Genomic DNA, 25,014 nt, shown 5'->3' on the forward strand with positions numbered 1-25,014 from the left:
TGTGCTTGGAGCTCCTCTGGGGACACTCTTTCGCCAAGTGTTGAGGGCTCTCGCATATGTAACACTTCCTGGTCCCTCTAGGAGGTTTAGTCTTGACTGCTGTCGGTGCAGAGGCTCTGCTAGCTGACTGAGCCCTGGCGCCTCCCACTTCCATAGGTTCCACTCCCCCTCCTGGCGGAGGTGTGGATTGCGCACGCGCTGCTTCCCTTGGAACGAAAGAGAAACTTCTCGCTGCTTCGCGCCCTCCACGTCCTTCATCTCTGCACCATGGACGTTCTTCCAGCCTCACCCCCACAGTCAGCGCCCTTTGGACCACCTCCTGCGTGCTTCGGGGCCTCTCCCCCCTCGCAATTTCATCCTTCACAGCAGAGCTGAGACCCTCCCAGAACAGGTCCCTGACTGGGGGTGAGTCCCGGTCCCATTCCAATGCACTGACCAGCGCAAAAAAGCGGGCGTTGTTTCAGTCCATGAATCTCCCGTCGGGCAAGATCCACATCAATGGTAGACAAAAAACATGCATCCATCGCTTTGATAAAGGCATCTGCACTCTGAAGCGCCGGATCTTTATCCCTCCACAAATTGCGCAGCCACGCCTTCGCATCCCCATGCAAATGGGACAGTATAAACCCCACTTTCTCTTGCTCATCTCTAAAGTCTTTTGCCAGCAGTTGCAGTGCGCACATCACATCTGCTCGAAAGTTGGGGTACTGTTGTAAATTCCCATCGAAGTGAGCCACCAGCCCTCCTGCTCTCCGTGCCAACCCAACCCCCTCCGGTCTGGGTCCTGGCTGCCCATGCTTAACCCATGCTTCAAACCTGGCGTGGAGATCTCGGTAGGCGGCTGCCACATCCTCCTCCCTTTTCTTGGATGCCAGTACCTCCGCATTCAATTGGGTAACTGCCTGTTGCAGCGCTGAAACTTTCTCTGCTTCCGTCATCTTTGCCAACCGTCGTGAGCTTGCTCCCACACACCGATCCCCTCCTCCAGCTGCTTCTGTCTCCGCTGCGAGGTATCAGGTGTCAGAAGCTTGAGAGACGGGTCTTACTGTCTGGGCTGCCGCCCAGTCCCAGCTCACATAGGACCAAGTCAGCCAGCGTTCAGTTTCAAAGAGTCTTTATTGGATTACAGGTTCCATTTCCAAACTGCAACGTGCAGCCCTACTTCTTCTAGGTCAGAACGACGAAGACCCGTCTGAGTCTCCGCCTCTAGCGCACCAGCTTAATACCCTAGCCTTGCTCCACCTCCTGCGCCTTTCCTTCCGTCTCTGGGTCCTCCTGCCCCCCTGGGTCTCTCCTTTCCTACTCTCTTCTGACGCGGACCCCCCTGACCCTTCCGCCTCCTTGCGGCGGGCTTTGGGACCCGGTTCACTCTCTGGGCTGCTGGCTGCGCCAGCTTCCGTTACATTTGAACTTGGCGCGCGCGCCCAACTCTCCACTTTCCTCTTGATCGTTTCCTCGCTCCCCGAGGTGGGCGTGACTACTCCTGACTCATGCCCTCCCTCCTTCTGAAAGTCTCCGGAGCCCGATATCTGGTCCCCTTTCTCCCCGCTGCTCCCGGCTGGGAACGTGGGTCCCGATCTCCAACTGCTGCTTTCTGATCCCTCTCTGGACCCTTCTTCCTGGGGTGTCCCCCTGCTCTCCCCCCTTGCTCTGGCTGCTGGCGCTCCCTTCTGGGAATCCTCGGACTCGCTAGACAGGCTCGGTGATCTCGGGTCGTCATCCCCACTCATCCTTCCTTCGTATTCCTCCCCCTCGCTCTCTGTCTCCTCCCTTCTCTGCGTCTCTGCTCCTGAACCCCTGACACATACGCTTCAGGTTACATACGCTTCAGGTTACAGACTCCGCTAACCCAGAAATAGTACCTCGTGTTAAGAACTTTGCTTCAGGATGAGAACAGAAATTGTGCGGCGGCGGGAGGCGGGAGGCCCCATTAGCTAAAGTGGTGCTTCAAGTTAAGAACTGTAGTTCCATAAAGAAGGCTGATCGCCGAAGAATTGATGCTTTTGAATTATGGTGCTGGAGGAGACTCTTGAGAGTCCCATGGACTGCAAGAAGATCAAACCTATCCATTCTTAAGGAAATCAGCCCTGAGTGCTCACTGGAAGGACAGATCGTGAAGCTGAGGCTCCAGTACTTTGGCCACCTCATGAGAAGAGATGACTCCCTGGAAAAGACCCTGATGTTGGGAAAGATGGAGGGCACAAGGAGAAAGGGACGACAGAGGACAAGATGGTTGGACAGCATGAGTTTGACCAAACTGTGGGAGGCAGTGGAAGACAGGAGTGCCTGGCGTGCTCTGGTCCATGGGGCACGAAGAGTCGGACACGACTAAACAACTAAACAACAACAACCACTGAAGTTAGAAAAACACCGATGCTGGGGGAGAGAAAAACAGGGCAATGTTTGATTTCTGTTTGAATCCAAGGCTTGGAACCCCTGGAATCATGCACTGCTTGGAGACTGGGGTGCCGTGCAACAATATGCTCAGTATACAGAGACATAGCTTGGGTGTCACGGCTTAAGTTTAGTGTCAGAGTGAACATTTCATATTTATATACTGCTTAATCCATGAAAGATTTATGATTTACGTTTAAAAAACCATTAAAATATGATAAAACACAATGGACTTACACTTTATCAAACATAAATAAAACGGTAGTTTTAAATCAAAATATAAATAAAATCGCAGTTTCAAAGCAAATATTTGCTTAAAACAATTACTTTTCCGATATGAGCTGCTGACTTACCTTCATTACATTAAATAAAACCTCCTGCCCAAGGCTGTCTTTTTCTTTAAAAAAGTCGTGCTCAGGGTATGTCCTAGCAATGTCCCTTCTTATAAGCTTTTCAGAAGGTGAAGTCATTTTCAAGAGTTCCGAATATTGATCCTTAATTGGCATATTTTGAGCTGTGCATAAAAGCTGCCACACTATTGCTCGGAAATGATGCGGTATCCCTTTTCGAACAAGTTCCTAGAGCGTAAAAAATAAATAAATCGATGAGCATTTATTTATTAACTGCTCTACTTGCAATAATCTCAAAGCGTGCAGTTTACCAAAATCCTCATATTCATGCGCACATATTCTCATTTTTTAAGAAGGATGTGTTAGCAGAAAGACCAAAAAAAGGCAAAAAAGGATAATATTGAACACGTAATTGAACACAATTACGTTTTACTGTCTATCACAGTCTACGATGCCAGGCATTACATTCTGAACCGCCAGATTTTAAAGAGTGATATTTCTAAATGCAGACACTGCCAACGACTAATGATTTTGAACACTGCCAATCAACAAACCTTAATTTGCTTCTCTTTCTTTTTCCGCACATCTTCCCAATCATTCACAATTCTTCCCCAAAGGATCCAGGAATCTTCCTCGAGGTGGCTGAGGTTGCTAGAAGCTGATGAACTAGAAACAAGTGAGGATCCGCTGTTTCTTCTTGACCCATCGACGGAGCGCAGCGATTTGCTGTCGGTCTCCAACAATCTGTGGTAAACACAAAACACTTTGAATCTTCTGGACGTATTGAAAAGAACAGGCCAGATTTTGCATTTGAAATTGACAGCTCTGCCATGAACTAAACTTAAGTACGCTTGTTTGCACGACCTCCTTGATTACCCTTTGAGACTAAAGAAAGTAACAAACAAACCAAGTTTAAATATTTTAGCACTGGAATCAGAACCTTGTTCTTTGAAATGCCTCCCCCCCCCCCGTAAGAGAGTATTTAATAAAGCTCACAAATCAAAAGGTAGAATTATTAAGGGGAGAAATGGAACACACAGGTGGGTGTGGATGGGTGTCACAGCCAGACTCCAAAAATGGAAAGGGGGCATTTGCCAGGAAGAATCAGAAGGTATTGAAAAGCTCAAGTATATCCCCTGCTCCTGATCTGTCCACGTTTCCCCATTCTATATTTGCAGTAATAGAATACACACATTTAGGGGAAATGTGTTTGCTGGCAATTCCATTCTTGATGTGTGAACAAGTTGTAGCTAAGTATTAAATGTAAAGGGACCCCTGACCGTTAGGTCCTGTCGCGGGCGACTCTGGGGTTGCGGCACTCATTTCGCTTTATTGGCCGAGGGAGCCGGCGTACAGTTTCTGGGTCATGTGGCCAGCATGACTAAGCCGCTTCTGGCGAACCAGAGCAGTGCACAGAAACGCTGTTTACCTTCCCGCTGGAGCGGTACCTATTTATCTACTTGCACTTTGACATGCTTTCAAACTGCTAGGTTGGCAGGAGAAGGGACCAACCAACGGGAGCTCACCCCGTGGCGGGGATTCAAACCGCCGACCTTCTGATCAGCAAGTCCTAGCCTCTGTGGTTTAACCCACAGCACCACCCACGTCCCTAGCTAAGTATTAAGCCCAACTTATTAGTAAAATAAGTGAGGTTGAAACCATGAACATACTAAGTAGTGACTAAGCCTCATTTAACAAATGAGTAAGTCCCGTTGATTGGACTGAACTGATGCTATCATCATCATTATCATCTGCCAATAACTGGGAGAAAGTTCACTTTCCTCTCCTCTTATAGTCAGAAGCCCTATCAGCAGTTATATATTGCTTACAATTTTGCCGTTATTGGATGTGTTATGGTTCTACTTTGGGACATTTGATTTATCAATGACAGAAACAAATCCCAAACTATTTTCTCATTTGCGGTTTGCTCTGCCAAAATGCCCAAGTTAGTATTGTAAGCTTCCCACCTCCCATGCACCCAATTTCCCTGCTCCATTCACCACCTCCTTTCTAAATATATTGAGCAAATGAGTTGAGATTACTAAACTTACCCTGCACTTTTCCTTTCAGGCAGCCTTTGCCAAGCTGGTGCTCTCCAGATGTTTTGGACTACAATTCCCATCACCCCCGGCCAGTCATGTTGCCTAGAGCTAATGGGAGTTGTAGTCCAAAAACATCTGGAGAACACCAAGTTGGCAAAGGCTGCCTTAAAGGAATAGTTGTTTGCTCATCAACTTTATAGAAATACTTTAAACAAGCATGTGCAACACTTGTTACGCTGAAAAGCAAATACCGAAATGCTTCTATATTTCCAGTTGTTAAGGTAAAGGTAAAGGGACCCCTGACCATTAGGTCCAGGTGCGACTGACTCTGGGGTTGTAGCGCTCATCTCGCTTTATTGGCCGAGGGAGCCGACGTACAGCTTCCGGGTCATGTGGCCAGCAGCATTAAGCCGCTTCTGGCGAACCAGAGCAGCGCACAAAAACACCGTTTACCTTCCCGCCAGAGTGGTACCTATTTATCTACTTCCCCTTTGACGTGCTTTCAAACTGCTAGGTTGGCAGGAGTAGGATCGAGCAACGGGAGCTCACCCCGTCATGGGGATTTGAACCGCCGACCTCTTATCAGCAAGTCCTAGGCTCTGTGCTTTAACCCACAGCACCACCCGCATCCCTATTTCCAGTTGTTAGCTTAATGAAAATTTGCCAGAGAACGACAAATTCTCATAAACTGTCGAGGGAAGGAGCCACCTATGATAGAACTAGACCACTTTATGGCTTAACATTAATCCAGGGAATATAGAATTAATGTTCTGGAGGTGGGAAGGGGGACTTACAGCAGGTGCTGCTCCATTTCTACTTCCTTAGCTTTTTTAGCATTTAAGATTATCATAAGCTTATGAATCAGCTGTAACAATAGCTTTTCTGTCACTGTTTATGTTTAAATCAACCTTGAACTCAGTTAAAACAGCAATTATTTACCTGAACAGGCAAGACATGAGCATTATCCGTAACTAAAAATTAGGGTAGGGCACAGGATGGGAAAGCAGGGAGAAAAGGAAGCACAAGGCCCAAATACAAGATTTGGAACTGGAACTCTTGCCATCAGTGTGCAAGTGATGGACTACTTTTCGAATGTTAAGACATGGCTCATGAAATTTAATAATTTCTTACCCGACTTGGCCTACAAGGCAAAACTGCTACGTTCCTTGCATTTGCAAAACACAAAGAAAACCTTTCCCTTACAAGCAGTGCAGTAAACAAGTCCAAACTCCAGATAAGCATAGAAAGCGCGGTTGTCTACTCTTGAAGAATGAAACAAATACTTCACCATAACAAGTCATAATTTTGCAACCCGGACTGGGGCAAACGTTTGTATTTTGAAGTATTTATCCTAATTCTCTGTTGTAATCCTTACCTTGATAAGTCCATGGCTCCTTTTTAATTCAGAATCTGCAGTTTATGATAACGTAAGCAGTCAGTAGAAAAGAAACCACTTCATTTCCATCAATGATTTACGTTCCTCAAACAGATTCGTGATTGGTTAAGAATGAACCATCACAATATATGTTGGAGGGGAACTTAACCCCGTGTGACTTAAAAAAATAAAGAAACCGAGTACTTGTCCAGAGAAAGGTTTCCTACTTCCTTTTTTGCACATGCTCAGGTCAAAGTTTGTTTTCCACAGTGACGGAATGTGTAATCTGAATCCTGCAGAGCTCTGAAGAACTGTTAGGTTCATACATTTCGTGAGTGAAAACAGGCAATTCCTCAGGTTTCTAAGCACGTTTTCAATAAGGCTTTCTAAACACTGGTATTCCGCTTTGATCTCTTAGGATTACAGTAAATCTAAAGGAATTTCCCATTTTAAGAACACACACATACAAGCACCTGAAAATAGTTACTTCCGTTTTCCGAAGAATGTAAGTGTTACCCAAACAAAGAAAGAGAGCAAAAGTGAAACAGAGAATGGATGGACTAGGAGAGATCTGTGATAAAATGAAATGACACAAAAGGCACTCTAAAAGAAAAAGAGGACACAACAACAACAAAAGTGTATAAAATTAGAAAGATAGGCACATGGATATATCCTTGCTGGCATTCATGACTTGTTTTTAGGAGGACAGATAACTACTGTTCTGGCAGAGTGCTACAGGGAGAGAGGATTTAGAAGAAAATATATTCATCTTATTTGCCTAACACAGGACAGTCTCTTGGAGACTCACAACCAAATTAAGAAACAAACAAAAGCGGCCATCAAAAGGTCACAAATCAATACACGAAACATGAAACACCAGCTTCTTAAACAAAACAAAACAAAAAACCACCAAACTAGAGGACACCAACATACAGCTTTAGCACAGCAAGACCGTATTCCATCAAGAAAAATAGTAATTTAAAATACTTGGGCAATGACATAGAAGGGATGGTTTTGACAGTGGTGATAAGGGACAGCTGGTATACAATGGGTACCTGTAACACTCCTGCAGTTGCACTGTTTATAGCAATCAACCACAACTACATACACAGCTTGCTTCGAATTGTGAATGTTCTTCCTGCCAATCCCGGTGGGTGACACACGCGTCACAAACCAACCATAGTCTAGCTTGTCTTGTTGCATGGCCCCAGATCGTGGTATGCTTTATCTGTTTCAAACAAACTACACGTGGAAAACTAGAAGGACAAGTCAAGGTTTGTTCTTGGCTTATTTTTTTTGTTTAGCACTCACAGTTGGTTTGCAACAAGCAAGTGAACTATGATCTGGGTTCACAAAACAGGGGGAACTATTTGTGCTGCACGTAGCAGCTGGGGGTGGGGGTGGGGGGAGCCACAATCACAAATTAAGCCATGGTTTGGCTTGCCGTGTGGACAAGGCCAAGTAAGAACACAAAACGCCAAAACACAGGGACCTTGATGAAGAGACACTGCTCAAGTCAATTGTATTTATAACTATTGTACTTTTAGGACCGTAATGTGATCTTTTTTGCATTCAAGCCTATCGAGAAGGCATTAAAAACAACAACAACAACACAATTGTACTGCAGTGTCACAACCCTTTATTGTGACAAAAGCTATGGTCCGTCTGGTTGGGGAGGAATATGAAACTGAACCGGAATGCAAGGTATGTAAGTCTTGATTAAGAAAGAATTCCCAGCATTCTTCTGAAAAACCAGATGGAAACTTGGGAGATTTAAAGGCAATTATATGTTCCACATCTTTGAACACACTAGCTTGGCTTTCCAAGAAAGCACAGGAACGTGCTGTTGTTGTTGTTGTTTTAAAACCAAGCCACCCACCTGCACAATTCGACATGCCACAGGTTGCCCAGACTCACTCACCTGGCAGCAGACGCATATGACAGAATGGCTACGCCGCAGGCTACTGGATACCTTCCAAGCTGAGCTTATCGCCTTGCCAGGTAATTATATGGCTCGCAACCAACGGCCAGACAAATAAGCTGGAAAACATGCCCCGCCACTGGAACCGATTTCCGAACCTGAGCACCGCCAGGAAAGCTAAGCTGCCACTCACCTGTTTTGCTCTTCTAATTTGGCCAAGAGCTCTAAGTCATCGGGACTCAATTCCGCGGGGGACAAAGGAGACAACGCTGGAGTCGAGAGCGTGGTAGAGGAGGATGCCGTGTGTAATGAAGCAGATGGACTTGCCACCTGGCTGGCCATTTGACTGACAGTGTTCTTCACCCATGAGAGAGTAGAACTCAGCTTCCCTGTAACCTTGTCTGTCGCCACCTGAGGAGGAAAGCATACAAGGAGGCATTTAACAGCTCCCTGGTCAGGAATGGCAAGCATATAGCCATAGGTGTTTAGCTGGATCCCTCCAGTGGTTCCACACATCTTTGCTTTTTCTCCTTCCCTTTCCATGCAACTGTAATTTGTTCAGCCACATAGAATCATCTCAGGTATCTATTAACGATCACCGGCGCTTTTATGTAATGAGAAGAAAGAACTGATAGAAAAGTGAGCATTTGCAAGTTCTGAAAAAGCGACATCTAAAGCTTGCAGGTACGTCAGCCTTCCTAATAAGACTTCTGCAAAAATGTCTAGTTCCACAGCCAAATTTTACTAGCTGGCCTGCTCACAATTTTCTTACCAGTAGTTTGTGTATTAACAAAGAAGAGAACCAGTGCAATGGATTTTTGAGCTTTTTTTTTTTAATGAAATCTAAGTTGTTGAGCTTTTTTTGGGAAATCATGGGTAAAAATACCTCATAAACAGGCTTCTGCTGGGGGCAGAACCTCAGATAAGTGATTACTTTCAATGCTTTTCAATAATATTTGTGGATCTAAGGGGAGCAGCCAGCCCTCCCTTGGCTATACCCATAACCAGTGCTATTTCACATTTACAGTAAAAACAAAGGAGTTTTGTAGCACCTGAAAGACTAACATTTTTTAATGGCATGAGCTTCTGTGGACTCAAACCTACTTCTTTAGATGCATGAAGTGAAATCTTAGCTGGCAGGTATATGAAGAAAAAAGAATCAAGGTGGGAAATGGAAGGCAAAAAATTACAGCAGGTGATAATTAAGAGATTTAAATGTATGTTAAATACCTTTTACAGTAGCAGATGGGTGATAATTTTTTCTCAGCATTGCTGAGATGACGAGCAGTGAGAAACCCAGGTTTGCTTCAGGATTAACCATGAAATCATTCTTGGTTAAAACAAAATTGGATTTCAGGCAGCTCCAGAAAAGCTAAATCACTAAAATGGTCACTAAAATGGCAAGCACAATTCAATGTAAAGTGATTCACACTGGGTCTTTTTTTTTTTTTGGCCAGCTTCACATATAAACTAGTGGGGTCTGTACTTCAGTGACTGACCAGAAGCGAGACCTTAGATCCTTAGATACAGTGGAAAGATCAATGGAGTTGTTGATCCAGTGTGTGGCAGCTATGAAAAAGCAAATTCCATGTTAGGGATCATTAGGAAAGGGACTGGAAAAAACCTGCCAATGTCACAATGCCATTATACAAATCTATGATATGACCCACACTTGGAATACTGTGTTCCATACTACCCGGTTGCCCCGGGTTGAAAATCATTAGGGGCGCAAAATTTAAACAACCGGTGCTGCCTCAGTACCAATGCACACTGTCTACTTCTGAAAATATTGATCTCTCTGAGGTAGTTTTTGTTACGTGAATGGTGTCACCATACCCTCCGACATGTCCCAGCACAAAACCAAGCCGCACTCTCATGCAAGTCACGTGACCTGCGTTTTTGCTGTGATCTCACACTGTCAGAGTTGCTTCCAGATCCTAGCTCACAGAGGATCACGCTAGCCAGCGATCATTAAATAAAAGTCTTTATTGAGTTACAGTTTCCATTCTCAAGCTGCTGCGCGCAACTCTACGTCTTATGCTTAGATCGGCTAAGCTCCGTCTGAGTCTCCGCCCCTTGTACACCAACTTAATATCCTAGCCCTGCTCCACCTTTTCCGCCTGACTGTTCTTCTCTGGGTCCCTCTGCCCCCCGGGGTCTCTTCCTTCCGGGATTCTTCTGACGCTGACCCCCCGGACCCTCCTGTCTCCTTGCGCCGGGCTTTAGGACCTGGCTCCCTTTCCGGGCTGCCTACTGCGCCACCTTCCTGTGTATTTGAACTTGGCGCGCGCGCCCAACCTTCCACCTTCCGTCTAACCGTCTCTTCGCTCCCCGATGGAGGTGTGGCCACTCCTGACTCGTGCCCTCCCTCCTGTTGTGAGCTGCCAGCGCTTGATCCCTGGCGCCCTTCCTCTTCCCTGCTCTCTGGCGGTGACGCTGGTCCCGATTTCCAACTGCTCCCCTCTGAGTCCCCTCTGGCTCTATCTTCCTGGGGTGTCCCCCTAGTCTCCCCCCTTGCCCTGGCCACTGGTGCTCCTTTCTGTGAATCTTCTGATTCACTGGAAAGACTCGGAGATCTCGGGTCGTCGTCATCACTCATCTTTTCTTCTGCCTCCTCCCCCTCGCTCTCTGTTTCCTCCCTTGCCCTCGCCTCTGCTCCTGAACCCCTGACACACACGTTTTTGGGTGCCAAGCTCTCACACGAGAACGTTTCCAAGCACAATTCAAAGTGTTGGTGCTGACCTTTAAAGCCCTAAATGGCCTCGGTCCGGTATATCTGAAGGAGTGTCTCCACCCCCATCGTTCTACCTGGACACTGAGGTCCAGCACCGAGGGCCTTCTGGCGGTTCCCTCACTGCGAAAAGCCAAGTTACAGGGAACCGAGCAGAGGGCCTTCTCGGTAGTGGCACCCGCCCTGTGGAACACCCTCCCACCAGATGTCAAAGACAACAACAACTACCAGACTTTTAGAAGACATCTGTTTAGGGAAGCTTTTAATATTTGATGCATTGCTGTATTTTTATATTTTGTTGGAAGCCACTCACAGTGGCTGGGGAAGCCCAGCCAGATAAGCAGGGTATAAATAATATAGTATTATTATTATTATTATTATTATTATTATTAATTGCACGCCCCAACAGGATGGCCCAGACAGTTGAAGGGCATGTGCCACAGAACCCCTGGGTGGGTCACGTGGACACCCTGGGGTCTGCAGACCACCAATTAGGAACCACTGTTGTAGGCATCTGGTTAGTCACTGTGAGAATAGGCTGCTAGACTATACAGTGGTACCTCAGGTTATGTAACCTGAGGTACCACTGTATAAACCGCTGACCCGAGTCAACAGAGCTCCCCTTATCAAGGATGCTGGATTTTTTGTTTTGCTTTGCTACAGGGTAAGCTGTACTCATCCTGCTCCCCTGTTTGCTCCTGCAGGCCTCTGGTGCCAACGTTTGTCTCTGATTCACCTCCATAAATTTGAATACAGAGAACAATGCCAACCCGGAACCGATTATCTCATTTGCCAGCCGTATTTACATGCAAGAGGTTTCTTCTTGTTGGTGATACTTCACAAGCCAAGACATTTGTTTTCTTTGGCACAATGGAAGCAACCAAGAGCAAGGCAGAAATTGCTCTGTGCCAAGAAAAGAGAAAAACTTTCACTCCGAGAAAGTGCTTCTACATTAGTGGAACCCAAAAACACCCGGTTGTTGTTTTTTTAATAGCCAGTGACTGAACTTGAAAGGAGAAGTAAAAACTGCAGAAGTAAATATGCATAATTTTAACGTGCTAAAGAAACCACAAAGCCTCAAAGAACAGCAAACGTTCCCTCTTCTTTTAAAGCAATGGCGGGTATTTATTCCCCCACAAAGCAAGTTTCCAGAGAACTTGAAAATGTTGTTTGGTCTGAGCCCAGGGGTTTTCTAATTTGCATGACTTGTTGACGCTTTAATTTGAAATATTTCTGCAGAACTGCAAAACACGGTCACTATGTACCTGTAAATGCCAGCACAGGTTAGCATTTTTGTTTCTCAGGTAACACAATCGTCATGTTTAGCAAAAGCAAGAAAGGGACATGTCAAAGTAGGCTTGACCTTTCCAGTTTGTCTCATACAAGTGCTGAGCACAAATATATCCAGGTTTCACACAGCAACCTACTGAAAATGCTCTTCAGAGATTTCATTTAAGGGCCAAATCAGACAAGTTGAGGCAGCCTTGTTGTTTATTCACATGTCTTCTCTGAACCCACATTAAACAGAGGGATTTTTTTTTTTTTTACAACTAAAAGGGCACATGGAGAAGGAAAGTATTCCTTTCCCCTTCTGTTGCCTCAAGCACTTTTCTGCCCAGATTTGCTCACTCCAGGTTTTGGAGTCAGCTGAAAAGAGGTTGCCCTTGGTGACAGATATTTAGTTTTCCTCACCGACATACCCCTAATATTGTAAAATTTAATCTACTTAATACATGTACAGTACCGAATACTCTCTCTCTGTGTTTGTACATATATGTAAACTTGATTTTTTACCCCTGTTAGTACATGTTACAGAATTCAATGTTTAAAGGATAGCTTTAAAGGAAATTGATGTACTTTATGCATTTGGGTAAAAAATGTTCAGATTCCTGCATTGCAGGGGGTTGGAGTAAATGACCCTTGGAACCCCTTCCATCTCTACAAGTCTATGAACTCAATGAATTAATAATAAACTAGAGTCTATTGATTCAACAGGTCTACTCAGGGTAGTAAAGGTAAAGGGACCCCTGACCATTCGGTCCAGTCATGGCCGGCTCTGGGGTTGCAGCGCTCATCTCGCTTTATTGGCCGAGGGAGCCGGCGTACAGCTTCCGGGTCATGTGGCCAGCATGACTAAGCCGCTTCTGGCGAACCAGAGCAGTGCATGGAAACACCGTTTACCTTCCCGCTGAAACGGTACCCATTTATCTACTTGCACTTTGATGTGCTTTCGAACTGCTAGGTGGGAAGGAGCAGGAACCGAGCAACGGGAGCTCACCCCATCGCGGGGATTCAAACCACCGACCTTCTGATCGGCAAGTCCTGGGCTCTGTGGTTTAATCCACAGCACCACCCGTGTCCCACTCAGGGTAGTAGTAAGCGTGTAAGTACACACTGTGCTCCTTCTGGGGTAGTTAGACCTAAACAGCAGGAATGACTCTGACTGGCTGGCTAAACCATGTGGGGACAGCCAACAGGTCTCAAACCCTTGGTGAGTTAGGGACTTCCCCTGAATGTGGAGACAGGCTCCGGCAGGTTGAGGAGACGAGACAAGTAGTGAGTCCAGTGGCCAAGAAAGTGGTTTCTGTATATGCTGTAGAGGGAAGTGAGGGGCATGTTGGGCTCATCAACCTGGGAAAGCAGCCAATCTCAGAGAAGGAAAGCTCTGGTCCTAAACCTCCGCTGCCTTGCGGGACATCTTTGGGAGAAGAAAAGGCTGAGGAGAAAACCCCTCACAATTCCAGAGTAAAGTCCCTAAGACGGTTGACTGGCATCTTCTACACCTCCTTCCTGCAACTGCTACAGCCAAACTTGTGCCAGACACATTGCTCTGCTTTTCTTTGGACCACATCAGCGAGGACAAGGTGGGGCAGGCCTTGTCTTCTGGGCAGTCCAGGACCTTCACACCCACTGCCCAGGCTTGTGTCCCGCAGAAGAGATCTTCGGTGCAATGGTTCGAATTCCCCCTGGAGGCACACTCCATTTTCTCTCGAGACAGACGGATGCCAACAGCTCTTGCTTTTCGCTAACCTGTACCGGAAATCACTAGCTCTCCAATACCGTTTTCTTGACTTACACGAAGCGTGTCAGATTTTTCATGACTTAATGAGGTTAATGGAATCCGCCCCTCAAAATTCATTGCTTTTGTATCCAAACTCAAGTGTGAATGCATTCGAACCTAAGTGAGGACAGCTGAATTGATGAGATGCGAAGGAAGAAAAGCACACCTTGGAGGGGAAAAAATATCACCTAGATTTCCCAGCGCGTAAACCAAGCAATGGTTAAAATAATAATAATAAACAACGAAAACTAAAGTGTTTGCCCTTCAATTCATCTCAAAGCACCCAGGAAATTCCTATACAGTGGTACCTTGGGTTACATACGCTTCAGGTTACATACTCTTCAGGTTACAGACTCCGCTAATCCAGAAATAGTGCTTCAGGTTAAGAACTTTGCTTCAGGATAAGAACAGAAATCGTGCTCCGGCAGCACGACGGCAGCGGGAGGCCCCATTAGCTAAAGTGGTGCTTCAGGTTAAGAACAGTTTCAGGTTAAGAACGGACCTCCGGAACGAATTAAGTACCTAACCAGAGGTACCACTGTATATTTGCTGGTAATCTATGGAAAATAGGAAGACACAACAGGGATGAAAGATGGACCCTGATACTTGCCAGCAACACGCACCCCATACTGAGCAGTACGGTTCCAAATGGTATCACACCATATCTGTTATGTACCAGTCACCCCAACAAAGGGCAGCCTTAGAAATTAATCTCCCCTGGAGGCAATATGGCCCTCAGGCCACACAACAAGGAATTTATTATCTGAGCAAACTCTTCTTATAAGGCTAGACCTTTGCACCTTATTTCTTTCCCCCATTAAGTCCTAATGATGCTTCTCCTGTGGGTCAGTGGCAATATTTTTTTATTCCTAAATGGAAGTACAGTAGCCAAATCATAAGCCAACTGTGAAGTTTATGGTCCACTGCAGAATGGAAAATGGATTCGCCAAGTTCTAAGCCATGGGCATTACTAATCTACACTTACTTAATGCCTTCATGTACCATAAAACACACTAATGGTTACTTTAGTGCTGTTTAATGATAGCCAGTATCTTAAATATTATGCTACGATAAGTTATGTTGTCATTCTAACAGGGGGCCAATGTCTAAATGAGGTGTTTGCAAGACGGTAATGTGTATTATTTTGTGGGAAGTAATTATAGAGGAAGTAGAAGACTACAACCCCAAATGATGTTTTTAAGACTTCACAATTTTATAGCATTTTTCCATAAAACAGAAATCATTCAGAAATTTTGTTAATCCCAGCCTTCAGAAAGATTAAAGAAATAATTTAAGACAGGGAATACTAATATGTATTAAGAATGAATTTTCCAATTAAGAATAAGTATATTCAAATTGCAATAAAAATGCCAACTAGCAATGTGATTAAAAAGTTACAGGAATGCAAGGTCCTGAATATCCTGTTTAAAAAACGAGATGGAAGATATAAGTTACTCCTTCTCACATTCAGCTCTTCAATATGACCAACCATTATCATATATTAATATATTTTACTTTATTCTTTTTGAATATTATTTATTCCGTAAGCGGATTGTAGTGAATGGAGCTATTAAACCCATCCCTTAAGAAAAAAACTTCTGTTAAAAATAACATGAATTGACACAAAATTACTGTTTTAGATAAGAATTGGCATAGTCTTATATTTGCAATGACCTACAGATGCACTTAACTTTCCTTTTCCTGCACTATCAGGGTAAGCAAGATAATATCCAACCAATAAAAACAAACAAGCAGAGCAAAAGAGGTTATAACAACTATAACCATCAGATAGCTCTTGTTAGATGGGAAAGCAGCCAAGCAGAAAACAATTTATACTCAACAAGAACTGAAATAAGATTTACAACGGAATCCTATCTTTGACGTGCACCTGCTGAATGAAACTATTAAATCAGGCCAGACAAATCTCTTTTTTGATAAGTTACAAGCTTGGTGGATCAGGGGAATGTTGTGGATTCCAGTAAGGCTTCTAACAAAGTCTCCCTTGTTATTCTTGTGAAAAAGCTGGTAAAACGTGGGCTGGACAAGGTAACTGTTAGGTGGGTTTGTAGCTGGTTGACTGACCGAACCCAAAGAAGAAGAAGAAGAGTTTGGATTTGATATCCCGCTTTATCACTACCCGAAGGAGTCTCAAAGCAGCTAACATTCTCCTTTCCCTTCCTCCCCCACAACAAACACTGTGAGATGAGTGGGGCTGAGAGACTTTACAGAAGTGTGACTGGCCCAAGGTCACCCAGCAGCTGCATGTGGAGGAGCGGGGACGCAAACCCAGTTCCCCAGATTACAAATCTACCGCTCTCAACCACTACACCACACTGGCTCTCTAACAAAGAGTGCTCTCTAATGGTTTCTTATCATCCTGGAACAAAGTGAGAAGTGGGGTGGTTCTGCCCTGGGCCCGTTATTATTCAACGTCTTGATAAATGACATGGACGAAGGAATTGAGGGGATGCTCATCAAATCTGCAGATCACACCAAACTGGGAGGGGTAGCTAATGCCACAGAAGACAGAATCAGAATTCAATATGACCTTAAGAGATAGGAGAACTGGGCCCAAACTAACAAAATAATTTCAATCGGGACAAATGTTAAGGTTCTACACACCTAGGCAAGAATAACCAGCTGCACAAATATAAGATGGGAGACAGCTGGCTTGCCAGTAGCACATGAGAAAAGGATCTAGGAGAAAAGGATCTAGCTTAACACAAATCAACAGTGTGATGCTGCAGCAAAAAAAGCTAATGCTATTCTAGACTGCATCAACGGAAGTCTAGTGCCCAGATCAATGGAAATCGTAGTAATGTTCTATCCTGCCTTGGTCGGACCACACCTAGAGTACTCTGTCCAGTTCTGGGTGCCACAATTTAAGAAAGATATTGACAAGCTGGAAATTGTGCATAGGAGAGCACTCAAGATGATCAAGGGTCTGGAAACCAAGCCTTAAGTGGAACAGTTGAGGGAGTTGGGATGTTTAGCCTGGGAAAAGAGAAGACTGAGAGAAGATAGGATAGCCATCTTCAAACATCTGTAGGGCTGTCATCTGGAAGATGGAGCAGGCTTGTTTTCTCCTGCTCTGGAGGGTAGGAATCAAATCAAGGGCTTCAAGTTAAAAGAAAGGAGATTCCAATTAAACACCAGGAAGAACTTTGACAGTAAGAGCTGTCTGACAGCCAATATTTTTAAAAAATGTTTCTAGTCTTAAAAGTTCAGTAGAGGACAGTTTTTGATTGTTTATAACCCAGCTTGTGTGATAGGATGCTAATCATATTTCCATGAAAATTCTATCGGTACCAGTGAAACATCCATTCTATTTACATAGCAAGTTTAGGATCAGGACACAAGAATGGAAAAACAATTTAAAGGAGTAACAGATGCTAATCTTATGCTAACCCTATGCTCATCTTACATTAAAGTAGATCTTATCTTTCATCACCTTCTACAAATCTCCAAACCTACAGAACTGTGTGCTTCAAGGTTGTTTTACATGGGGATCAGCCAGTAAAAATTAGGGCCGCTCTGCCCATTATGTATCAGCAGATTGCAGTTTCCCCCAGCTAAACAAGCAACAAGGAGCAACTGCTTTTTGGGTTTCCTCAGTCCTGCCCCAATGGGATATATACACATTTACCTCATGAACGCTACAGTTTATAGGTGTATATATTAAATGTTTTGTACCCTGGTATAAAAAAGAAAGAAAAAAATATGGAAAGCAGCCTTAGGAGACAGACCTAAGAGATACACACAGCCCTCACATTTATTTGAGAAGAGGTCCAATTGGGTTTAATTGCATTTACTTTCAAGCTATCTCGATAATTTACTGCTAGTGGCAGGTCTCCCTCCCTTCCTTTCAGTGGGGAAAATGCAGTTGTTAAAAGAGTGAGATTCTACTCCTGTTATTTCTTCCCACAACCCACTAGTGTCAGCTTAACCCTAGCCCTAGTACCTGGTCCTTACAGACCTTACAGATTTTATTTCCTGAAGAGATTTTGTTTAAATGCAGTTAGCAGTATGCAGGAGCTTGAAAAACTGAAGGGCAAATGAGAATCTTAGGCGTGTCACCTATTTGTAAAATAAAGAAAAGGGAATTATGCTGGGGTAAAGTCAACTGTCCACATTAAAAACACAAAATCCTAGAAAACCATGCACCAATTGCCTATTCTTAGTCTTCCTCTAGTCTTCATCACCTCCTGAATACAAGCCTGGCCTTTCTATACACTTCTTATCAGCCATCTGCTGGAAAAACCATGTAATTTCCCTCTAACCACAAAACACCAGGCCTCAGCATCAAACAATGTGGAGAAGGTGAGGAAATGGAGTCAAGGGGGGAAACGCACAATACCCCGTGACTTTTAATATGCACCTGACAGCCACTCCCCCACATTGATGTCAGCTTCTCTGGCCTTGCTCAAAATCCCAGCAACCATCAGAAAAACGAAAAAATAGTGTCAAAATGTAAGTAAATCTTGATCTCAAACTAGGCTATAGTAGCCTGCCGCAGGAAGGTAACAAGTGCTGAGCTGCCTTAGGGACAAATTGCATACTATGCTGGGAAATCTTTGATTGATCTCCTGGTGTTTGTTTGTTTTTAACTAAATACATCTGCATGCAGGGAAAGAAGACGCTGATTTGATCAGTAAAGCAGCAGTGAAAAAATGCAGCGGGAGGAGGAAGGTTACCTCCCTCAATTTAAATAACCCTTTCCCAAAAATACTGTCTGCGGATTTGCAAGGGGAGGGAGGGAGAGAGGGAGAGAGAATGCAGCCATGATACAGGCACTTATATACTTCCCTGTGGAGCAGATAGAAGCGTGAGAGAAGCAATTTAGAATGGGAAAATTGTGCAAGGGAAAGTGTTAAACACCTCCACCCTGGCACCACTTGAGGAATCAAATCAGTTCCACCCCCACCCCTTTGCCCAATCCAACTATATTTAGTACAGACAAAAGGAGACCAGTGATATAATAAACCAACTGTAATGTGTGGCATGGCCTTCAGCCTATCTCCCAGAGTTTTTAAGTTGGATATCCTAAGTGGATAGCCCTCTCTCTCTCTTTTTAACTCAGCAAACAAACATCGTTGTTCCAACTGTAGCAAGCTTTTGTTTTCCCCTCAAGGTCAGCTTTCTCCTCCCTACAAAGACGCCTGCACAAAATAAGATTTCGGCCTCCTCCTACTCCATGGGGGAATTCCAAACACCCATTGTCTGCAGCTTTTCCCACATCTTTGTGGATCAGCTAAGCCCCACAGGCAAATCAAGAGTGGGAATAGGGAGGGGAATATACGCTGTCCCTAGATTCAGAAGTGCATAGTTTTCTGTCCATAGATTCAGAAGTGCATAGTTTTTGGCTATGCTGAATGATGCACTTTCACCCAAGCCTCCACCATTGGTTTGAGCAACCGTCACAGATCTGAGCATGCACCTCTGCTTTAAAAGTCATTTATTCTCTCAAAAGTTTCATCACAGTATCTTCTGGGGTGAATTTTCGAGGAAACATAAACCCTTTCTAAAAGCAAACTGAACTTCCCGGAAAGCTATCCTGGACTGAACCTCAGCATGCCAAGTATACAAATAGCTGACTTAACAGGGATTTTTTAAAAACACTTTTTTTTACAGGAAGTGGGTTATGATTCTGTGGAAAAATGACAATATCCTTATGCAAGCTCATCACTCTTATGCAAGCCTTCTGGTTTAGAATTAGTCAATCTAAAGTTAATGTCTGTCCAAATTGCAGCTTGGCAGAAGAATGTTTAGTACATGAGTATTTATAATGGACAAAATCTTGTTTTGAACTAGCAAGCAGAGACTCATGAAAGTTTAAACAGACGGATCAATATTTCCAATGCCTCAGGGATGCAAGAGGATCAGTCACTTTTAAATAAATATCTAGCATCTTCTTAAGGACCACCTCAACTCATTCTACTGCCATTTAAGCAAGAGATAGGCATCAGTTAACATGGTTCATGTAGAAACTTGTGTTTCAGTTTGATTTTGTTAGGTGCTTGCAAGCCAGCTGAAATCAACATGTTACCCCTTGTAAAGGCCACTGGGCTCAAACTAGATGTCTTGGGTAATTCACTCCCCCAGGCAAGATCCACACATATCAACAGAATCTCTCTTCTTCTGCTGCAAGAGTAATGGAATCTTCTTATGAGAATGAGCAGTATCAGTAATAAAACCTTGGTGTTATCCCAGAGTGTCCTATGGGATACCATAGGTGGGCGAAGGGAAGGGGAAAAGCAGCTCAGGAAAAATGGTTTCAAGCCTTAAACAGGGAAAACATACCAGTCTCCATAATGGGTGGTGCAACCGAGCCAAGACAAAAGGACCAGAGGCCTAGAGCTTATTTTTTCCAAAACAGTGTCTCAGACATACTTAAGCTTCTCTAAGGAACTACGGTAACTCCACGCCTGAGCTCCTTTGGGGATCTTCCCTCCTCCCCATGTCAACCGTTTTGCAGGAGAGAATGCAGAGATCTTAAAATGCATGCCATCGTGTGTGCATGTATGTAGCTTGCCGCTGCCATAAAAGGATCTCCAAAATGGGCGCATCTGATTTTAGACACCTCCACCTCTGACCGAGAATTACACGCAGGACAAGAAAAATTCTTCTTTGCCAAATGTGGTTGAGATGGGATTGTGGAGGCCCCTCGTGGACCTAGTGCGGACTGATGGGGGCCACTCAGTTCTTAGGTGGGGGGGGGGAGTTTCATCCACTATATATCCCCCTTCTCGTACATGCATCCCATGGCTTGAAATCAATCTTCAACAAGTGAGCTAGAAGGCTGACCTTTTGTGTCACGCCATCTGCGAGTGCAACCTTTCTGTGGTTAAGCAGAAAGCGCTCTGCCCGTACTCAGGGGCACTCTTGCTGATGGCTGAGCATCTGTAAGGAAAACCCGGTCGCATCTCTGTCTGATAAAGCCGGATCAGGTCCCTTCACTTGGAGCTTGGTGCTCAGCCTGGGAGAGCCAAGAAGGGACGTTGCCACAAAGACTAACCACAGACACACACAACACAGGGGTCGTTCCCCCGCCGCAGAGAGGAAATCCGGTGGGTGGAAAGGAGGAGGAGGAAACCCCGACGAAATCCCGCGGCAGCGCAAGCAGCGCGCTCTCCGATGTTGATCTGTTGCGATTCCTTTTGCAAGGCGCCTGCAAGACGCGGGGAAGGGAGAGCCTGCAGAGCAGCCCTCTTTGTAAGGCCACAACAGGCCCGAGGAGACAGAGAAAAAGAGAGAGAGAGAGAGAGAGAGAGAGAGAGAGAGAGAGAGAGAGAGGCAGGCGTCCACACCTTCCTGTCATTCGCGTCTCCAGGGCGCAGCGCGGCGAGGGGGCTCCGTGCGCCCTGGCCCTCTCCAAGGCCACCGGGCTCCCCAACCCCGGCACCCTTTCCCCCGGGGTGGTGGATTGGTGGTTTCTTCCCATGGGGTCTCCTCCTCCCCCCTGGGGTGCAAAGGAGCGATGGGGGCCAGGAGGGGCGCCTCTCGCTCACCTTGGAAGCCTTTGCCGGGGAGAGGAGGCGAGAACATCAGTTTCCTGGGAGCCAGCCCGGCCCGGAGCCGCCGCCGCTGCTTGCTGCTGCTGCTGCCTCGGAGCTCCCCGCCCGGACGGCGTCCCGCCTTTCTTCGTCCTCTCTTTCCCCCTTCCTTCCTTCCTTCCCTCCCTCCTTCTCTCTCCACCCTTTCTCCAGCAGCTCCAGCCTCGAGAAAGCGGGCCACGTCCCTGGGAGAGACCCGCGCGCAGGCGCACGCGCCCCCCTCCGCCGTCGGGGCAGGCGACTCGAGGCTGGACCAGAGGGCGAACGGCGGGGAAAGGGACGCCGCCGGGCAGCCGGGCTGCAACGCCCCGCGGGTTGGCTAGCGAGGAAGGCCGGCCTCTCGGCGGGGCTGCCTTCGCTACCGAGGAACTAATGCAGGCTGCGCGGCATCCAGCAGCCGGGCAGCTTTTCTCGCGCGTGGTTTGGCTGCCTTGAATGCTAACTTGATTCTCAGCTTTCTCCCAGCGGGGGGAAAGGCACTATCTCCTTAGGAGAAAACAAGATCTATGATGGGAACTGTGTTGTCATAACACATGGGCTCTTCCTAACCATACTTCTTCCTCTTCTCCTTCCTTCTTTCCTTCCTTCCTTCCTCCTTCCTTTGCTTCTTCCTCTTCTTCTTCAAATTTGTATACCGCTCCCATAATAAAATATTAAACATTAAAAAAGCTTCCGTATACAGGATTGCCTTCAGACGGTTCGGGGGTCCAATGAAAACAGGGACGTCCTACCATACCCTCCAACATTTCTCCAATGAAAACAGGGGCGTCCTGAGGAAATATATACACTCAAATAATAAAGCAGTACTCATGCCCACTAATTAACAAATAAACAACACCTCAACCTCCCCCTAGTCCAAAAAATGTAGGAACTAAGGTTCCAGCCACATAAACAAGGCAGGAATCCTGAACAGACAAGGGAGTAAGCCTCACCTGCTAATGTTAAATGCATTTAAAGACTCAGGAGCAGAGGGGTTGATAAAACGTGGCGACTCTAATTAAAGGCATGCATATTTAAGTATTTTTAACTATTTTGCTTTTGGTATGTTACCATAAGAAAATGAAAACATTAAAGGTAGCCTTTCCTTCCAACATGGGAAGTAGCTTTGATTGGTTAAACTGAAAGTTCTAATTGTTTAATTAGTGTTTGGGTTAAAAGCCAGATCGTTAAATGGCTAAACTTCTTGAGTGTAGTGACAGCCCCAACAACACAAATTCATATATGCCTTTTTTGCTACAGAATATATCTTCATGTCAAGGAAATCTTTTAATACTGTACCTCCACTCAAGTTACTGTAAAACAACCTGGAGCCATTACCTCATTGCACGAGGTATAAGTCAGCAATATAAACTAGCCTCTATTGTTATTATTAAATTTCTATACCATCTTCATCCGAAGATCACGGGGCAGTGTACAATATTAAAATACAAAAATACATAGCATAATAACAAACCAAAACAATAACCGCCCCGACACAGTTTAAAAAGGCCAAAGCACAAGTCAGCCTTTTTATTTAAGGAGGACTTAGTGATGCTCAATTCATCAGAGGATTGAGCTATATAAATTAGTTGACCTAGCTTCAATGCCAGTAGCGAAACGAAATGAAACGTGGTATTCAACTAAGCTGAATTCAACTAAGTATTCAACTAAGTTTTACCCAGCGTAGACCTACTAAAATTAATGGACCTAACTTAGCCATGTTCATTGATTTCAATGAGCATACGCTGAGTACAACTTATTTGAATATATCATTTATACTACTACACAAAGCATCACTCCTAGCAATAACAGTATCAGAACAGGCCCTAAACTGTTTGATAACCAATAAAACTATATTCTACAGAACCATATTTACGAAAGTAAATAAAACCCAACCATGTAAGTGTGTAACTACTTATTTCATAAAATTTATATACAGTTTGATTGTAAACAAACAAACCCTCAAAGCAGTTTGGTTCTAAACTTTCACTAGGAAGTAATTCTGAAGTAATCACTTTAAGTAGGTAATTTGTTGCCCTCTCACAGAACCTTTAATACTGGACTTGTATACAATTATTTAAAAAAATATATGAGTACAGCAACTACTAGCTAACTGGGTTGTATCCAACATTAGTCATACTCGGAATAAAACCATTGAAATTAGCAAACATAATTAATTTAAGTTCATTGGCTTTGAGTAGAACTTGGTTGACTACAACCAACTATCACATTAGGGCACAAAAAAACCCCTCTGTTTCATTTTAAGGACTTTAATGCATAAAGCTTATAAAAAATACTTTTGTGCTTACTACCGCCTTGAAACTCCTGCGCCTGGAGATAGTATCCACAGTAGTAGAAACGAGCATTTCTCAATGTTAAATGACACACCCCGGAAAAGGGGCTTTAGGGCTTATATAGATAACTCACTCCCACCCTCAGAAGAGGTGGAGCTAGTGACTTGGCTGGATTCCTCCTATATGGAATAATCCTGTCTCCTGCTCTGTTCAGCATAGCATTGGTTGGGGAGGTCTAACAGATTACAGGATAATAGGTGTTTAAAGATAATAGGATTGATATTTACTTGAGAGTGGGAATTCAGTGAAATTTACTTATGAGTAGACACACATAAGGACGCGGGTGGTGCTGTGGGTTAAACCACAGAGCCTAGGACTTGCTGATCAGAAGGTCAGCAGTTCGAATCTCCGGGCCGGGGTGAGCTCCCGTTGCTCGGTCCCTGCTCCTGCCAGCCTAGCAGTTCGAAAGCACACCAGTGCAAGTAAATAAATAGGTACCGCTCCAGCGGGAAGTAAACAGCGTTTCCGTGCGCTGCTCTGGTTTGCCAGAAGCAGTTTAGTCATGCTGGCCACATGACCCGGAAGCTGTACGCCGGCTCCCTCGGCCAATAAAGCGAGATGAGCGCCGCAACCCCAGAGTCGGTCACGACTGGACCTAATGGTCAGGGGTCCCTTTACCTTTACCTTTAGACACACATAGACACTCTTAGCCTTTTCTTCTCCCGAAGATATCCCACAAAGCGTTGGAGGTTTAGGATCAGAGTCTTGAAATTCCTGGGTGAGGAGGGAACATTGACAGAAAGCTGTCAAGAGGGAGTGCTGAGAAAAGCTTTTGAGCAGCTGGAGTAAGGACCACTGCTTCAGCTAGTGGGGGTCCAGAGAGGCCGGAAGGCAGAGGCAGGGAAAGAAAAGCAGGAGGGGAAACAGAGTCAGGCTCTGGGTTCTGTGTTGAGAGTTCAGATGTTCAGGTAGCAAAGTGATTTTTTGGGCAAAGGACAACTTCAGCATCCTATGACAGAACTGTAATCAGCATAGAATTAGAGCAGCAGAACCAAGGTCCCTGAAGCCCTGTGTTTATTTGGCTTTCTACCCAAAAGCTTCAAACCATATTTTGGCCTTGGTACAGTCTTTGAAAGACTATAATTAAATTTAGACTCTTGATTGAATGGGCCTATCTCCAGAGGACATTCCTACTGGAATGTTGTCTTGATTGTATTACATTTTCCCTGCGATAATGATTTACAACTTCATCTCCCTTGAGGTGATCAACGTAATACCATTGTTATGTGGTAGCCTCCCTTGCTTTGCATGCAC

The 25,014-nt window shown here is 45.0% G+C and overlaps 1 protein-coding gene across 5 annotated transcripts in view; it reads right to left on the reverse strand.

Annotated features, from left to right (window-relative positions):
• EVI5 (ecotropic viral integration site 5) overlaps positions 1 to 21,940 on the reverse strand; it is a 73,606-nt gene extending 51,666 nt beyond the window's left edge. For 3 of the 5 annotated variants that reach the window (XM_083511059.1, XM_083511058.1, XM_083511055.1), the window contains exons 1-4: positions 21,383 to 21,940; positions 8,276 to 8,493; positions 3,299 to 3,488; positions 2,748 to 2,972 (exon numbers count right to left, since the gene is read on the reverse strand). In XM_083511059.1, the coding sequence (XP_083367185.1) occupies positions 2,748 to 2,972; positions 3,299 to 3,488; positions 8,276 to 8,424 (564 nt within the window). In that variant the 5' untranslated portion in view covers positions 8,425 to 8,493; positions 21,383 to 21,940. Of the gene's footprint in view, positions 1 to 2,747; positions 2,973 to 3,298; positions 3,489 to 6,161; positions 6,394 to 8,275; positions 8,494 to 9,312; positions 9,647 to 21,382 lie in introns of those variants that run through there. The other 2 variants (XM_083511056.1, XM_083511057.1) reach the window with 2 other exon arrangements.
• Between the last annotated feature and the right edge of the window lie 3,074 nt (positions 21,941 to 25,014).

This window comes from Podarcis liolepis (genome assembly GCF_965112155.1).
Source record: "Podarcis liolepis genome assembly, chromosome: 6".
NCBI lineage: Eukaryota > Metazoa > Chordata > Lepidosauria > Squamata > Lacertidae > Podarcis > Podarcis liolepis.